General features: G+C 40.2%; 1 protein-coding gene across 3 annotated transcripts in view; it reads right to left on the reverse strand.

Annotated features, from left to right (window-relative positions):
• The window catches only part of LOC117515994 (sodium-driven chloride bicarbonate exchanger-like), a 106257-nt gene that overhangs the window by 15454 nt on the left and 75754 nt on the right, over positions 1-15049 (reverse strand). For all 3 annotated transcript variants that reach the window (XM_034176843.1, XM_034176849.1, XM_034176858.1), the window contains 7 exons: positions 13216-13310; positions 10229-10403; positions 7076-7209; positions 6659-6904; positions 4937-5042; positions 1956-2117; positions 1317-1430 (listed from right to left, as the gene is read on the reverse strand). In XM_034176843.1, the coding sequence (XP_034032734.1) occupies positions 1317-1430; positions 1956-2117; positions 4937-5042; positions 6659-6904; positions 7076-7209; positions 10229-10403; positions 13216-13310 (1032 nt within the window). The remainder of the gene's footprint in view (positions 1-1316; positions 1431-1955; positions 2118-4936; positions 5043-6658; positions 6905-7075; positions 7210-10228; positions 10404-13215; positions 13311-15049) is intronic.

Here is a 15049-nt window from a genome sequence, read left to right on the forward strand (position 1 = left end):
TTTTCCTTCCAGGTGGCTTGCATTTGGGACTGAGTGGCTGTGTAGCTGAGTTTATCAGGACCTCACCCTGATCACCTGCGGCTCGTCAGGACTCACAGCTGTGGTGCATCTACATGGATTGGAACATGGTGGCATTTAAGACTGGAGTACACAGTGTGTATTTGCCAGAGACTCGACCTTGTGACCAGACGGGTGAGATCGTCGTCTCGGGAGGCATCTCATCATCAGTGGATGCAGAGAACGTCCAGGTTTGATGCATGGTCTGTGAAAGAGGAGGGGGTGAGGTCTCACGCTCGTCAGCACACTTCCTGAGGTACGTTAGATTTTGTGACTAACATTTATACAGTCAGTAAATGTGGTGTCCCTCACACCTTATTATATTGAGCTGTATGTTGGTCGTTTAAATCAGCTTCCGCTGCAGTGAGTTTGTGAACTGGATGTTCCATGCCTGCAGGGTGGGAAGCTGATTAGTAATTAAGCCAGGAAGTGTTTGCTGTTTGTGCACCTTTGAGCGTTCTCTCTGTGTGTTGAGTGTGGACTCACATAATGATTCCTTCTTTCACAGACTCGGTTTGTCGCGGCCACCTGGGGGGTGTCGGCGGGGTCCTTGGGTCCGAACCAGTTCTGGCTCCGGACTGTTAGCGCTGCTGGGAGCGCACCGCAATCCACCACGCCAGACCGCGCACTTTTATATTTTTCACAGCACTGTTATGTTCATTAAACTCTGTTATCCTTTGTACCGTGCTCTGCTTATTTTATACTGGGTCCTTCAAACGCTGGTCGGTTCTCCGGGCTGCGTCCGACACATAACATATATATATATATATATATATATATATATAAAACAAGTAGTTAACAAAAACAATTAGCTCTCCTTTGCCTGCAGAGGACAGAGCGGTTTCTTCTTGAAGCAGCTCTTCTCTGTTTTGCAGAGGGTAGAACTACACATCAGCTACGAAACATTTAACAGGTAGGTGCTCAACTGATTTTAAATTTTATAAATGTTTGTAGCTGTTCAGCTTTATTTACCACGTTATTGATCTAAAAATTATCGGACAAAAATTTATTGCAAGATAATTAGTCCAATAATGGTTTTTAAAGTTATCTAAAAAGATAATCCGATAATGAAAACATTATCTTCGATAATTATCTGTTATTGGAACTGTGCCCACCACTGTCTGGCAGTAATAGGACTGGACTTATGCTGACTTATGGACAGACTGATGGACGCAAAGTCTTCGCAATACCCGACGGCCATATTTGATGGCCTTAGGTAAAAATGGCTGCATAATAATGAGGTCTTTCTTTGGACTTACTTTGAACTTGCTGGGGACCTGTAGTTTCGGTGACGGGATTCCTAAAGCATAATCTATAATAACCATGGTGAGGATGGTGATGAAAACAGCAAAGTCACTGATGATGGCTCGCACCTGGAGGAAGCAAAATAACAGTAACAATAACTGAAAGCAATATCTGGCAAAATCCACATTTCATCTACGTAAATACCAGAACCAGACAACAGTGTAGCATTCATCACCACAAAGTGGCGCTGTGAGTGAACTAGGGGTTCATCTCAATGATAAAGCATAGAAATTGCACAAGTAGAAGGACTACACAGACTACAGGATTTCGTGGTGTTGTCATGTGAATGAACCAGTAGATGGCAGCATAATCTAAAAATAAGACAGTCAACTCAAAACAATTTTATGTGTAATTTTATATTCATTGTAAAATTACTGGACTGACCAAAGGAAAAGAAATGACCTGAGTAAACTGAGGGTAAATGTGAACTTTCATTGTTAACATCTGCTGTGCTTTAAAGCCATTATGTGCAAAGATGAACAGGTCAGGATGATTTCGCTGAAGGTGTTACTGTTTGCTTTTTTTTTGTTTTCTTTTTCATTATTGTGATTAGCTCGAGTTTGAAGAAAAGAAACCTGATTGGCGATACAGACCCTGGTGGGGAAGTAGCGGCTGGTCTTGAACTCTTTGAGGAAGGCAGACATGAAGACGGTGGAAAAGAAGAGGACCACACACCAGAAGAGGACATCAGGGATGTAGGGGCCGTGAGGACCACAAGCGCTGCCCTCAAACTTCCCGTGCAGCTTCTCACACTCCTACAGCCACCAAAGGACATGATGATGATAATGACAATCAAAATCAAAATCATAACTTGTTTGCATATGTAACAGAAATACATTGAAGTGATTGCAGAGGTCCATTTACAGAGCTTATTTATTCCATTTTTAAAATAATTAAGTGTAATAGAAATTATTCAGCAATTGTAAGAACATTTGGTGAGCTTTGGTTCATATTTGGGTGAAAGAGATATGTATGAAATTACCGGTATTCATACATACCTAAATAATTTATTTAACAATTTAGCATTTGTAGCACTTTAGCATGAATCTCAAACCTTTGTATTTTGGAAATTCTACAGTAACAGAATTACAATGACAACAAAATGTAGCCATAATTTAGCTAACAATTAAAATTTTGCTCTGACTAATTCTGTTACCATACATTTTACCTGTTTTCTTTTATTATCATTTTCAACATTTCTTCAGCCATTGGTGCAGTTAAAGTAGGGGATGATAATACCATGTTTTTTCATAGATATTAAAATGCCAAGAAGCTGGAAGCTTGGTGCTGAAGTTACTATATAATCAGTGTGCAATTAATCATACACAAGCATTTAAAGGTCCAACTGCAATTGTTAAACCATTTAATAAAATCACCAACTGGGTGTTTCTACTAGAGGTGAAACAACTCACCTATATGAACTGGAAATTGGTTTTAACGTACAACCCCAAAACAGAAAAAAGTTGAGACAATATGGAAAATGCAAATTTAAAAAAGTAACTAAAATTAAAATGCAGTCATCCTTACATTTACATTTACAGAGGGTATAAACCCAAGATATTTCATGTTTCATATGGTCAACTTCAGTTCATTTCATACATCATACATTCAATACTGCACTTTAGGCCTGCAATACATTCCAAAATAAGTTGACAATTTATTCTAAATATAATGATTTATAAATACAAGGATTTATTCTAAATATGGTAAGCATCACTTTCACAGTCAGTTTCCTTGAGACAAGTCAGGGGATGGATACATGAACATTTCCATGTCACTAATAACTATTCCATCTGATGATCTGGTATACTGTCTAATGAACATTTATCTGTCCATCTTACTTATTTTTGGAATTTAAAAATCCTTATGTTAAGTAACAGCACATACTGTGGTGTGCACACGGCACCCAGAGTTCCTGCCCGTTGTTAAACTTGCTCCAAGAGAATTGTTGTGTTTCAGAGAGAGCTCCACATACAAAAAAAAAGGATGCAACACATAGACTGTCCAGCAACTTACATACAATTTTTTCCATCTTAACAATGTTGTTTTTTTTTTGTTTTGTTTTTTACTTACACTCCAGCAAGAAAATGCGAATACTAACCCTGGACTTTAAAAATGTATACCTATATACTTTAAATAAATATGATGATATTGTATTTGATTTTTCCCCCCACTTCTACTAAGCAAACAGCTATAAATAAATAAAAATTCCACAAGTGAAATGATCCAGTCGCTCCAGCTGTTCTGCCCGTGGCATCCTGTCATGGTGCTTTTTAAGATATGTGTCACTATATGTCTAAACAAACATGTGTAGGACTGATACTGAGTATTTTGCCGGTGTCATAAGTGATTTATGTCTGACAGGAAGAAAACCCATGTTTCACACTGCATCTCTATGCTGATTCTGTGCAGCTAAATCCTGTAAAATCTTTCCCACACATTCCCAAACCCCTCTAGTCTTAGGCAGCTTCTTGATAAAGCAAAGTGTGGGCTTCTTCAGACACAACACAGTAGAACAGAAATATCCAGATTTTAGATTTGGTGTTTACTTTGATGGCTGAATAAATAAGCACGATGTAATGTTTTATTTCTGTCTGCTCTTTGCTTCATCTGACATCCTTTCTTCTTCTGTGATTTTTAGGATTACAGCTTGATGGCTGTATTTTAGGTATTTAGAGCTTTCGATGACATCATGAATTACTCCCCCATACAACATGGGACAGTGGACGGCTGGATTACATCCCCATTTGTCTTTCTGTCTGTCCTTATGGTATGCAATTACTCAAAAAATGGAAGAAAGGTTTCAGCAAAATTTTGGGGTGAAATGGTACGTGGCTGACAGAAGAGCTACTTTCTGAGGCAGATGAACTGAATAATGAGTTTGTCCATGTGTGTGTTTGTCCTGCAATGGACTGGCCAGGTTGTACACGCCTCTTACTTCATTAATATTTTATACATGTCAAACACCACCCTCACTGGTACTTCAACTCACTGCAGGATAGATATGCATTCAACGAAGTGCACTCATGGATATTAGTTTTCTCCCAGCTTCTGTGAATGCCTCTCAATTTGCATATCTGTAGTCTTTCCGATGCTGCATTCACATGTTGGCAGTGTGCAGCAGACAGTAAATTTGATGTTCCATTGTTTTCAGTGAGAGGACAACAGTAAATTCCACCCTCACTCACCACTGAAAACAAAATTTTCTAAATTTTCTGATTTTTGTGCAACTACAAGGACAAAACGTATGATGGGATAAGTTATTTTAGTGCAGAGACGCCCAGCATCATATCAGGTAAAAAGGGGGAAAAAATTGCAGAGTGTAATTAAACAATAGCATCATAATAAATTGACTTTATAAGAACAAGAGCTTCATGTTTGAATATAATGATGTGCAAAATGTTAAAATGCTGTTTTGACTTTCAACTATGCAAATTATTGCTCTTCTAATTAACACTATTCATTTATTGCTGTGTTGTCACATCACCTGATACGTAGCACATTCTGGTGTAGATATCAAAATATCAGCAGTGTGTACATGCATTGTGCAGTATTTCACTGAAAATATCCTTACATCAACGTCCAGCATCGTCCAGTTGACATGAGAGGCCGTGATGTTTCTGTCGTCCCAGTACTGCAGAGTCTCATTACTAGGGTGTCGGGGTTCGACGCACGCACACCTGTAGATGGAAGAAACAAAAATAAAATCAATATATGAACGAATATCCTTTATCTGATGGCGTTTTACACAAATGTCAACATCTCCTGCTGTCCAGTATAGTAAAACACAAAAACACAGGAGCAGGTCTTGGCTTTGATGTACTTTGGCTTCTAGCCAGCTGGGATAAAGTACGTTTTTGACATGCGCTCAACAGGAGATTATTCCTCATAAAATAAAACCTATTACTCAAAACTGGATAGTGCATCTCACATGTGACTGCACCATCTGTCACTTTACAAAGTATCAACTGTTATGTGTGCAAATATGTTGCATTAAGTGCATTATAAAATGCAAGCTGCAGTGATGATAAACACACCGTGACAGAAATGTGTCAACAATCAGGTGACATTTATTTTTGAATCTGTGATTTTCAGAAGATGTCATGTTGGAACTGAAACAACTGGCCTGTTTGAAGGAAGGGATGGCACATACAACTATTTCACCTCTGATACTGGTACTGATACCAGAGCCTTTGGTATCTGCTGATACCGAAACCAATCCCATACATTTTTCTCTGTCTTAAAACAACTTGTTAATAAATACTTTTGTCTGGATGTACTTTGCAAACAACTCAAACTGTGCAAGAAATATTCTACTCCCCTAAAAGAAAATATACAAAACCAACAACACGATGTGCAACAGATGACTTGGATCAGATTTTTTTTTTTTTTTTATTTAAATTTCTGATGTCCGATTCAGTAAGTTTTGCCAATATTGGACAGATACTGATACTGATCCAAAATATCAGCTCAACACACTGCTACTTGAAAGTGAGTGTGGCTTATTGAATACGGGGAGGCAGTGATTCAAAGCTGGATACCACTGTTGTTGGACCAGACTCAATTTCTTCTTACCTGTAGTACTTGGGGAAATCAAAACAACTATTTTGTCATTGGAACATATTCCTCTGGCACACTATATGATTCTGATGGCTTCTTAAACTGAGGAGGCAAAGAATGTGAAGTTGTATTAGCTGAACAGGATTAACTGTTCATCAGCATTCTACACTACAACCAATCAGAGAAAACGTCATTCCAACTTTATAACTAAAATTTTTTCACACAATTACAGCTTAGTCTAATAACAGCTTAGAGCATGAAACTCCGGTGACACTTACTTTCTGTTGTTACATTTGTATTTGTACTTAGCTCTAACATAAGTGAATATATATATATATATATATATATATATATATATATATATATATATATATATATATATATATATATATATATATATATATATATATATATATATATTGTCTGACCAATTTTTTATTGTCTGACTGCAAACTACAAATCCTGAAATTTAAATTTTCAGCCCCATGGATGGTTTTTTTAAACACTGCCATATCCACAATCAGTATATGAAACCAAAAATGGGGCTCCAGACTAACACATGGGGGTGCTGTTTTGCAATTGAACATGATTAGAAAATGAACTGAAAAGTGGGGGCACCTACAATAAAAGATATAAAGACAAACTCCCAAATTTCCATTTCTTATCATATCCTACCTACTGTACCTACTATGTCCTACCATAGTGCTGCTCAGTAACCTGTTCACAAAGTACTTACGAGTACTGTGTGAGTTTCTGAAGGTTGTTGTTTTTATTGATGGGGTAGTGCACTCCCAGGTGTACCAGCTTCTCCAGGGCCTCGTAAATGAAGATGATACAGATTAGGGCAGCGAAGGCTTCTTCAGTGAAGCGAGTGATGTAACAGACTAGCGAACTGGCATCTGTAGCCACCAGTAATAGACAGAAGAAGGACGTCCACAGACCGATACAGGTCCTCAGGGACAGGTAGGAGAGGCCGTATTCCCTGACAGACACGGCAAACGGGTGAGGAAGAGGAAAGGTATGGAGTTAGTTATGTTACTCCGATTGAAGCACAAACCACACTCACGAGTAGAAATTCACAATGGGCACGGACATGTTATCCTGTAACAATCACACACATCTTTACTTAAAACATAAATGGTGAAAAGCCTACTTGCAAAACTTGAAAAGGATCTTCTCAAACACAAGCACAGGACCTGTGCTGCCCAGGATGGTGAGGGGCTGGCCGGCAAAAAGAGAGTAGGCTATTCCAGTCATGGACGCGCCCAGCAGAGACTCAATGGCACTCTGGAAACAACAAATATTAAAATCTTACTTGAATTACATAGCCATGCTACAGTTCCCAGTCTCACACAGGTGAACATTAGAAATGTTAAAGTTGATTTCATGTGTGCAGTGACTGATGTATCAAACCTTCCAGACCACAGAGCAGGGTTGGTTGAAAGCACAGAAGAATGTGCAGGAATAATACCACATTGTTTTGTACACACACAGGGGTAGACTGCAAGTTACGAGTGCATTTGGCAAATCCAAGAGTACTGCTGCTTCCTGTCTTACTGTACAGTTGGTACAGTAACCAGTGACCTAAGGTGACAACCAGAAGTGTTTGGTCATTGAAATCCCTGGAGCATCCTGGGTACCGCTGGAATGACTCTGTGTCAAATGAGCAGTTACTTGGCAAGACTCAGATGAGGAGTATTGTTTGCATTGTGATAGTGTGTAAGCTACTACATTTTGGCCATGTTGCGTGTTTCTCCGGGCACAATCCTGCATGCCAATGCCTCAGTGTTGAGGACCCCAGTGGATGGGGAAGTCCAAGGGGGCGCCCACATTTAACCTGGCTGCAGCAGATAGACGGTCACTTTCAAGAGGTGAGATGGACCGGTTATCTGCGAGGGTGCCAGGAACAAGGGTGGTTCCATGGGGTGGTGGATTTGGCACCACACAACAGACTTGAATAAAACAAGCCACAAATAGATTCCCATGAAACATGCGGAAAAGGTTGGGAACAGAAACAATATACAAGGGCTGGCTGAAAGGTTTTGCCTCCAATGTGATTATTTCAATAAGCAAGATATCGAAGTGAAACTAGCCCCAAATAATCCTTTGCTTAATGACTATCACTACACCAAATAGTGCTTTCCTGCAATTTCAGACATGCGCAAACTCGCCTTCAATGTAACACATGTGCAGTCATCTGTGAAAAATGGTGGCATACCTAGAGGTGCGCTTGAAACAACACCCTATTACTGAATATCTCATGGTGGAGGGGTGTGCACCGGCAAATAAACGTTGCCTATGGCGACGACTGTCTGGATGTCAGTACAGTCAGGAGGTGGGCAAGGAGACTGAAGGGTAAAAATCCAGCCACAGCGAGTGACTGGGCCTGTAGCAGGTGCCCCAAACAGCCACATACTCACAGCATCAAGTGTGGGTAAACAAACTCTGACTGATACAGTATGTGGACACTTTGCAAAAGCTGCGCGCACACTTGAAGTGGGTTCATCCTGGAAAAAGTGCAATTCTTCAACATGCCAATACTCATTCACACACGAGTCAATATACACATTGCAATAGGCTCAAATTTTACAAGATCTCCCACCACACTTGCCATACAGTCTGGATCTGATGCCCTCCAAATATTCTTTCTTCTCAAACTGAAAGAACACCTGAAGGGACACGTTACACTAATGCAGATGTGCAAGCAGCTGTGCGTCGCTGGTACAGAGAGAAGACACCTGATTTCTTCACTGACAGGAAGAAAAAACTTGTTCGGAGTTGGCATTAGTGTGTGGAACAGGAAGGTAACCATGTGGAAAAGTAGTAAAACTGCCTGGCAGAGAACATTTCAACATTTCAGCAGATGTGTGATTCCTTGTAATGTAATGAGTGGTGTGTTAGGGTCAGTACAAATAATATGAGCAAAGCGTCGCGCAGCGGCACGTAGCGGTGCAACGCTCACTCATGGTACAGGGCGTCCTAAACAGGAAGTGCCAATTTTCAAATCCACAGTAAAACAGGAAATGTTCAAATGTCAAACACTTCCTGGATTGACAGACAAGATCCCATGGACTCTCGCGAGAACTCAGTGGCGAGCTCACACTCAAACAGGAAGTGCCGAATTCTCAGTCACAGTGAAACAGCAAATGTTCAAAGGTCAAACACTTCCTGGCATGGGTGGAGCTAGAGTGGAGGCCGGGGTTTCACTGGACTCACCTGAAATCTGATTGGACACAGATGATTGACATGTCACGGCACCACATGTCTGGTTGAAAGACCTGCATTGATGAAGCTGGGAGGTTTTTGCCATGCTAATGCTCCCCTGAAGCATTTACTCAAAATAAGTCTGAAGAACCTAAATAACATGGTGAGATGCTGATGAGCTTCGCTCGTTCATGTCCACGACATATGCATATTAACTCAAAAATTAGAAAATGATTTTTGATTACAATTTGTGTAGAAGTGGAGAGGATTTGATTAAATATGGAGGCACATCTGGATGTGATATAACCTTTGATTTCTTTTCTATCTGTTTCATTGTATTTCAAGTAGCAAGGAAACTTGTCCTCTGCATTTAACCCATCCTATTTACAGGTGGACACAATCCAACCACTAGGCACAGTGGGCAGCCAGAATCCAGCGCCCTGGGACCAACCCCAGATGAAGAGACGCTGTCTTGGTCAGGAGCAGAGAAAGAAGACCCTAAATAAGTATGTTTTGACTGTGGGAGGAAACTCAGGCAGACACGGGAAGAACATGCAAACTCCACACAGAAAGAACCAGGCGGGATGTGATCCCATCTTGCAGAGAGGTATCGTTGCTAACCACGAATCCACTACTTTTGTCTCATTCTCTAGTTAATAACTCATGGTGGCCAAGTGGTTAGTGCACTTGGTTTTAGTGTGGAAGGTTCCCGGTTCAAACCCGCCCCTGCCACATTTCTTGATGTAATGTGGAGTTGCGTCAGGAAATCCAATGTAAAATTTGTGCCAAATCACATGCAGATCAATCTCGGACCATCAGATGTGCGAAAGAAGACTTAGATCAGATCCCGATCAAACCTAATAATTTTGGCCTACGTCCGACTCGTCGAAATTACCTCTAAAAAATAAACACACCTAATAAATACACTTGTGCACTGATTCATGTTTACCTTCGAAACTCCACTGACTGTGACATAATGTGTCAGATAAAATGTGTGTGTGTGTGTGTGTGTGTGTGTGTGTGTGTGTGTGTGTGTGTGTGTGTGTGTGTGTGTGTGTGTGTGTGTGTGTGTGTGTGTGTGTGTGATGATGGTCTTTCATACCACACGGCCCTCTGTAGCTTCGCCGAGCAGACCTCCAAAGGTGATAACAGGTGACATGCAGGCGCAGTATAAAAAGAGGAAGGAGGCCAAACACTGCAGGCTGATGGCGTCTGTGTAGTCAGAAAGATAGTGTGGCGCCTTTCGCTTTATGTCCAGAATGAAGCCGCCAAACAGCCTGCAGCGACACATGGGACTCTATCAGAGAATAACATGAATCCATACAGAACCACAGAGAAATCTGGACTATCAAGCTCTGATTTTTATGTTGTATTTGCAGTATAACTAATGAAACACAAGACCAAATCATCAAAAAGCTGCAAACGCGTCCTCACACTGAGCTTACATCCGTCCTTCATGTCGCTGTGTAAGTGTGTGTGCGTACGACAGTGGGAATCTACTGTATCAGGCGCCGAGGGCACACTACTGCTGCAGCAAGCTGGGCCTGCGTGGAAACTGCTAGAGGTGTTGCCATGGCAACAGTAGATGTGATATTATGCTAATTTTGGTCTGAGCAGTACAATAATGCCACGTCGTGTGTGTGTGTGTGTGTGTGTGTGTGTGTGTGGTTGACAGCCATGAATGGGCTTCCGGCCAATCTGAGCATGGACAAAAACCTCCTCTGCAGTGCATCACTCACTCCTCTGCTATTAAACCGCTGCCATGTGCACAAAATACCACTAAAGGAGTTACCTCAAGCGCATGTTCAAGAATCTGCTGTTGGCCGCGAGTCAACTGTTGGATTGAAAACAACATAACATTTTCCCTTATCATTAAGCCCTTATGAGCATTGCAACATTAAAATTAATTTATTTATAAAACATGTGCAATTTCTCCTGTGAGTGATTTTGAAAAATATTTGAAAAATAAAACACGAAAATATCTTGAAAAAAATATTTTTGATCATGTGTGTTTGTGTGAGACGTCAGAGACTGCAGACACCCAAAGCTCCACCCTCCACGTCAATAATTATGTGCACCTGAACATCATTACTGACTCATGCGTTTATTTTAAAATGTAGTAACACTGATGGCGACATAGTGAAACGACCCTCCTCCTCACGCAATGTGTTTGCTTTGAAATCTAATAATCAATTAAAATTTCCACACCAAACAGGCAGTGCAGCAACATCCAGGCCAGTGGTGGTAAAATTTACTTAATGGCACACCAGCAAATTTTAAACAGAGGGACTGATATTAGTTAGCACCATGAAAGCAAATATTCTGATTCTGAAACTGGATAGAAAGTGTTTTATGCCGTCTTAGAATTATTGGCAGCTCTATATTTTAAGTGGAGAATTGAAAATATGTTCAGACATGAATGCAAAGGAACCAATTTTAAATTGACAGGATCCATTTTCATCACAATCCATGAAGTAGAGGTGGGTGATACCGGGAATTTTGGTATTGATCCGATACCAAGTAAATACAGGCCCAGTATCGCGGATATTGATTCTGATACCGATACATTTTCATATTTAAGCTTCATAGCTCCAAAGGATCCAAAAGACCTAGGATAGAATTTCGCCAAACATTGTACGTGACAACAAAATACTTTATTATCACAATCAACATTTTGTTTAAAAAAAAATCACTCAACACAACTTAAAACAAAATCTCCTGAGGTAGAGGGCTGACTCCAGGAGAGCGCTAAGTGGGCGGGCCAGGCTGAGCCTACCTGCATGGCTGTTGGCTGGCGCCGCTGAGCCACATGACGGCGCAACAACAAAAGACCAGAGGGGGGAGGGTCCGCTGCTCCGTGTTGTGTGACACAGCGCAGCGCTGCTCTTACAGACAGAGAGTAAACTTTGATGAATCTGCGTGCGCAGCAGTCAGTGCGTGCGGGGGAGAAAAAGAGCTTGAGTATCGATCTTTTTACATGAGGATCGTTCAATATCAATACCAGCGTTGGTATCAATATTATCGATATTAGGATCGATCCGCCCACCTCTACCATGAAGCCCTTTAGGGCATTGCAACTTTAGAAATTTTATTCAAAATTCTGATGATACAAAAGGTTTCATTTGCATTTATTTCTGAGCACATTTTGCCTTTTCAAACAAAAGGTTGATGTATGAGGAATGATATTAAGTAAAACATTCTTACTAAACTAAACTAAATTTATAATTAGTGGGGCGGCATAGCAAAACAATTGTTAATTTTGTGATAAAAGCATGGAATTTGGCACACATATTCTGAATTAGCTAATGTTTATTTTCAGATATGGAGCCATTTATTAAAAGGATTAATAAATGGAATAGTTTTGACTGTGTTGAATGCTCGGTCTCCAAAGTAAAGGTCAAACAAGGTTAACGTCTATTGGATTCTACAATGTATGACAAATGTTACCCCGTAACATGATAACTAAGCATGACAGATGGTGCAAACTATTCCTTTTTAAAATGCTATTAAGTCAACCAATAATTTGCATAATTTTTTACCAAAATTGGAGCAACTTTAACTTTTGACCCCTGTACAAACTGAAACTGATCTCTGTCCCAATTTTTGCTGTTTTTACCCTATAACTCCAGAACACTGAGTCACAGATAGTCCAAACTATACTTTTTTGAATTGTTATGATCAGACAAATAATGTGATATATTTTTCAAGATGATTGGAGCATTTTTAAATTTTGACCCCTGTGTAATTCTTTATTGAACCCTGTAGCTCATTAGAGGTCAACTCCAGGATGGCTCCATATCTGAAAATAAATATTAGTTCATTTAGAATATGTGTGCCAAATTCCATTATTTTATCACAAAATGAACAATTTTTAGGGAAATTTTAGCTAAGCTGCACCACTAAATGAGGAGAGAGAGAGAGAGAGAGAGAGAGAGAGAGAGAGAGAGAGAGAGAGAGAGAGAGAGAGAGAGAGAGAGAGAGAGAGAGAGCTGACAGGGATTCCAGATAAGTGCTGGATTGACAGGATGGAGTTGAAGGACAGACAGCTCAGGCCTGTAGATCATGTTGCTCGTGCCATCTAATACCTACTTCCCAGTGCGTTGGAGCTCAGGGCCGCCGTGCCCGCTGTGTCCCTCACCAAGATCTGTCACTCCGTTGGGAACAGGTGGAACCTTGCGCTTATCCTGTGAGGTTAAGAAATCTGTCAGTTACCTCTTACTGATCAACACTGAAGTCAGTTCCACCACATATCCCAACAAGTCAAACATTTTTTTAACACAAGATATTAGAAAACATGTCGTACTCTGAATGGAGACATGTTTGTTTGCTCCCTTACTCCTGCCAAGTCCTTTTGTGGATTGTCATCCCACCTGGTATGTGGATGAAGACTGACCTCAGAATTGTTTTTAAAGGATTTGTTTTGTCAAGGTCATTGGGGTCTAAGGTCAAAATATCGGTTTGTTCCCTTACTACTTCCACATCCTTGAGTGGTTTCTCACCAAACTTAGTATGTCAATGAAGAGCAACTCTGGAATTGCCCTTAAAGGGTTTGTTTTGGCAACAAATGTGACACACATATGGAGGTGAGTTCTACAATTACCGACATCAGATTAAATTTCCCAAAGGTTCATCACTGGGGTCAAGGCAATCGGGGTCAAAGGTTAGCATTTAAGTTTGTCAATCAGATTTGCACCAAACGTGGCCCACATGGAGGTGGGTTCTGGAAATGCCCAGGTGTTAGGAGTGATAGAGTTTTTCTTTTTTCCTTTCCTAAATGTTTTGAACCTGTTTTTATGGAGATAATGGTGGTGATTATGCAGCATGTGATATTTTGATTTCCTAGGGTCTCAAATGCACTGCCTAGATCTCTGTAACTCCGTAAGACAGACAACATTAATTAGGGTCAAGGACATTGAGTGCAAAGGTCAAAATTTGATGTTTTCACACTTTGATTTGCTCCAAATGTTGCACATATGGAGGTGGGTTCTGGAATTGCCCAGCAAGGTCAAACTTGCCAAGGGTCAGTCATTGAATCCAATGGGAAGTCTGCCTGTTTGTTGGCTGACACCTTCCATGTCCTTCTGTTGATTTCAACCAAACTTAGTATGTCAGTGAAGGTTTAGCACAAAATTGCCCTTAAAGAATTCAATTAGGCAAAGTCAAGGAATGTGACTGGACCAAATATGGAGTACAGATTTGCTCTGGCAAGGTCAGCTAAAGGTCAATCATTTGGGTAAAGCTACAATTACATCATGTAATATAATCCGATACAAGGTATCAGTATTGTGCTAATGTGTGACATGTATTATTTGGTTGAGATATTATGTGGTCTGGTAGAGATTTGACTGATCTTCAATCAAACAATGACCAATGGTGACATCAGGCTATCAGATGCATCTCACCAGACACAGGGTCAAAGGTTGATTAATCTTCCCAAGATAAAGAATAACCTTTTAAAAAAATCTGTAATTGGGACCAATATCTAGGTCTGAATAAACTTACAAAACAACTGACCAATGATGACACCCTACTTTTTTTTCCAGAGATTTGTTTTATAAGACAGTCCAATTTGATTTTCTCAGTTATTCATAAAGTATGACTGAATACATTTCTAAAGCATGTGCAAGTCTGAAAGGGAATCTCTTCTAAATACATATTATGCAACAAGGCCACCACAAAATTTCAAAATTTTCCAGACTATAAGTCACAGGCTTTTGCTTTGTTTTTGTTTTTTTGTTTTGTTTTTTGTTTTGTTTTTTCCATGTTTGTGAGGTCCTCAGGCTTATATTCCAAAGTGACATATAAAGATGTAACAGTACACAAAAGTCACACTTCGATACATTTTGAGTACAGTGACAGTTTGATATTTTAGCGTGTTGTTTGGGCTAGTGTGTGACTGAATAATCTTTCCAGACTGTTGCAA

The sequence above is a fragment of the Thalassophryne amazonica genome, chromosome 1 (genome assembly GCF_902500255.1).
Source record: "Thalassophryne amazonica chromosome 1, fThaAma1.1, whole genome shotgun sequence".
In the NCBI taxonomy this organism is placed as follows: domain Eukaryota; kingdom Metazoa; phylum Chordata; class Actinopteri; order Batrachoidiformes; family Batrachoididae; genus Thalassophryne; species Thalassophryne amazonica.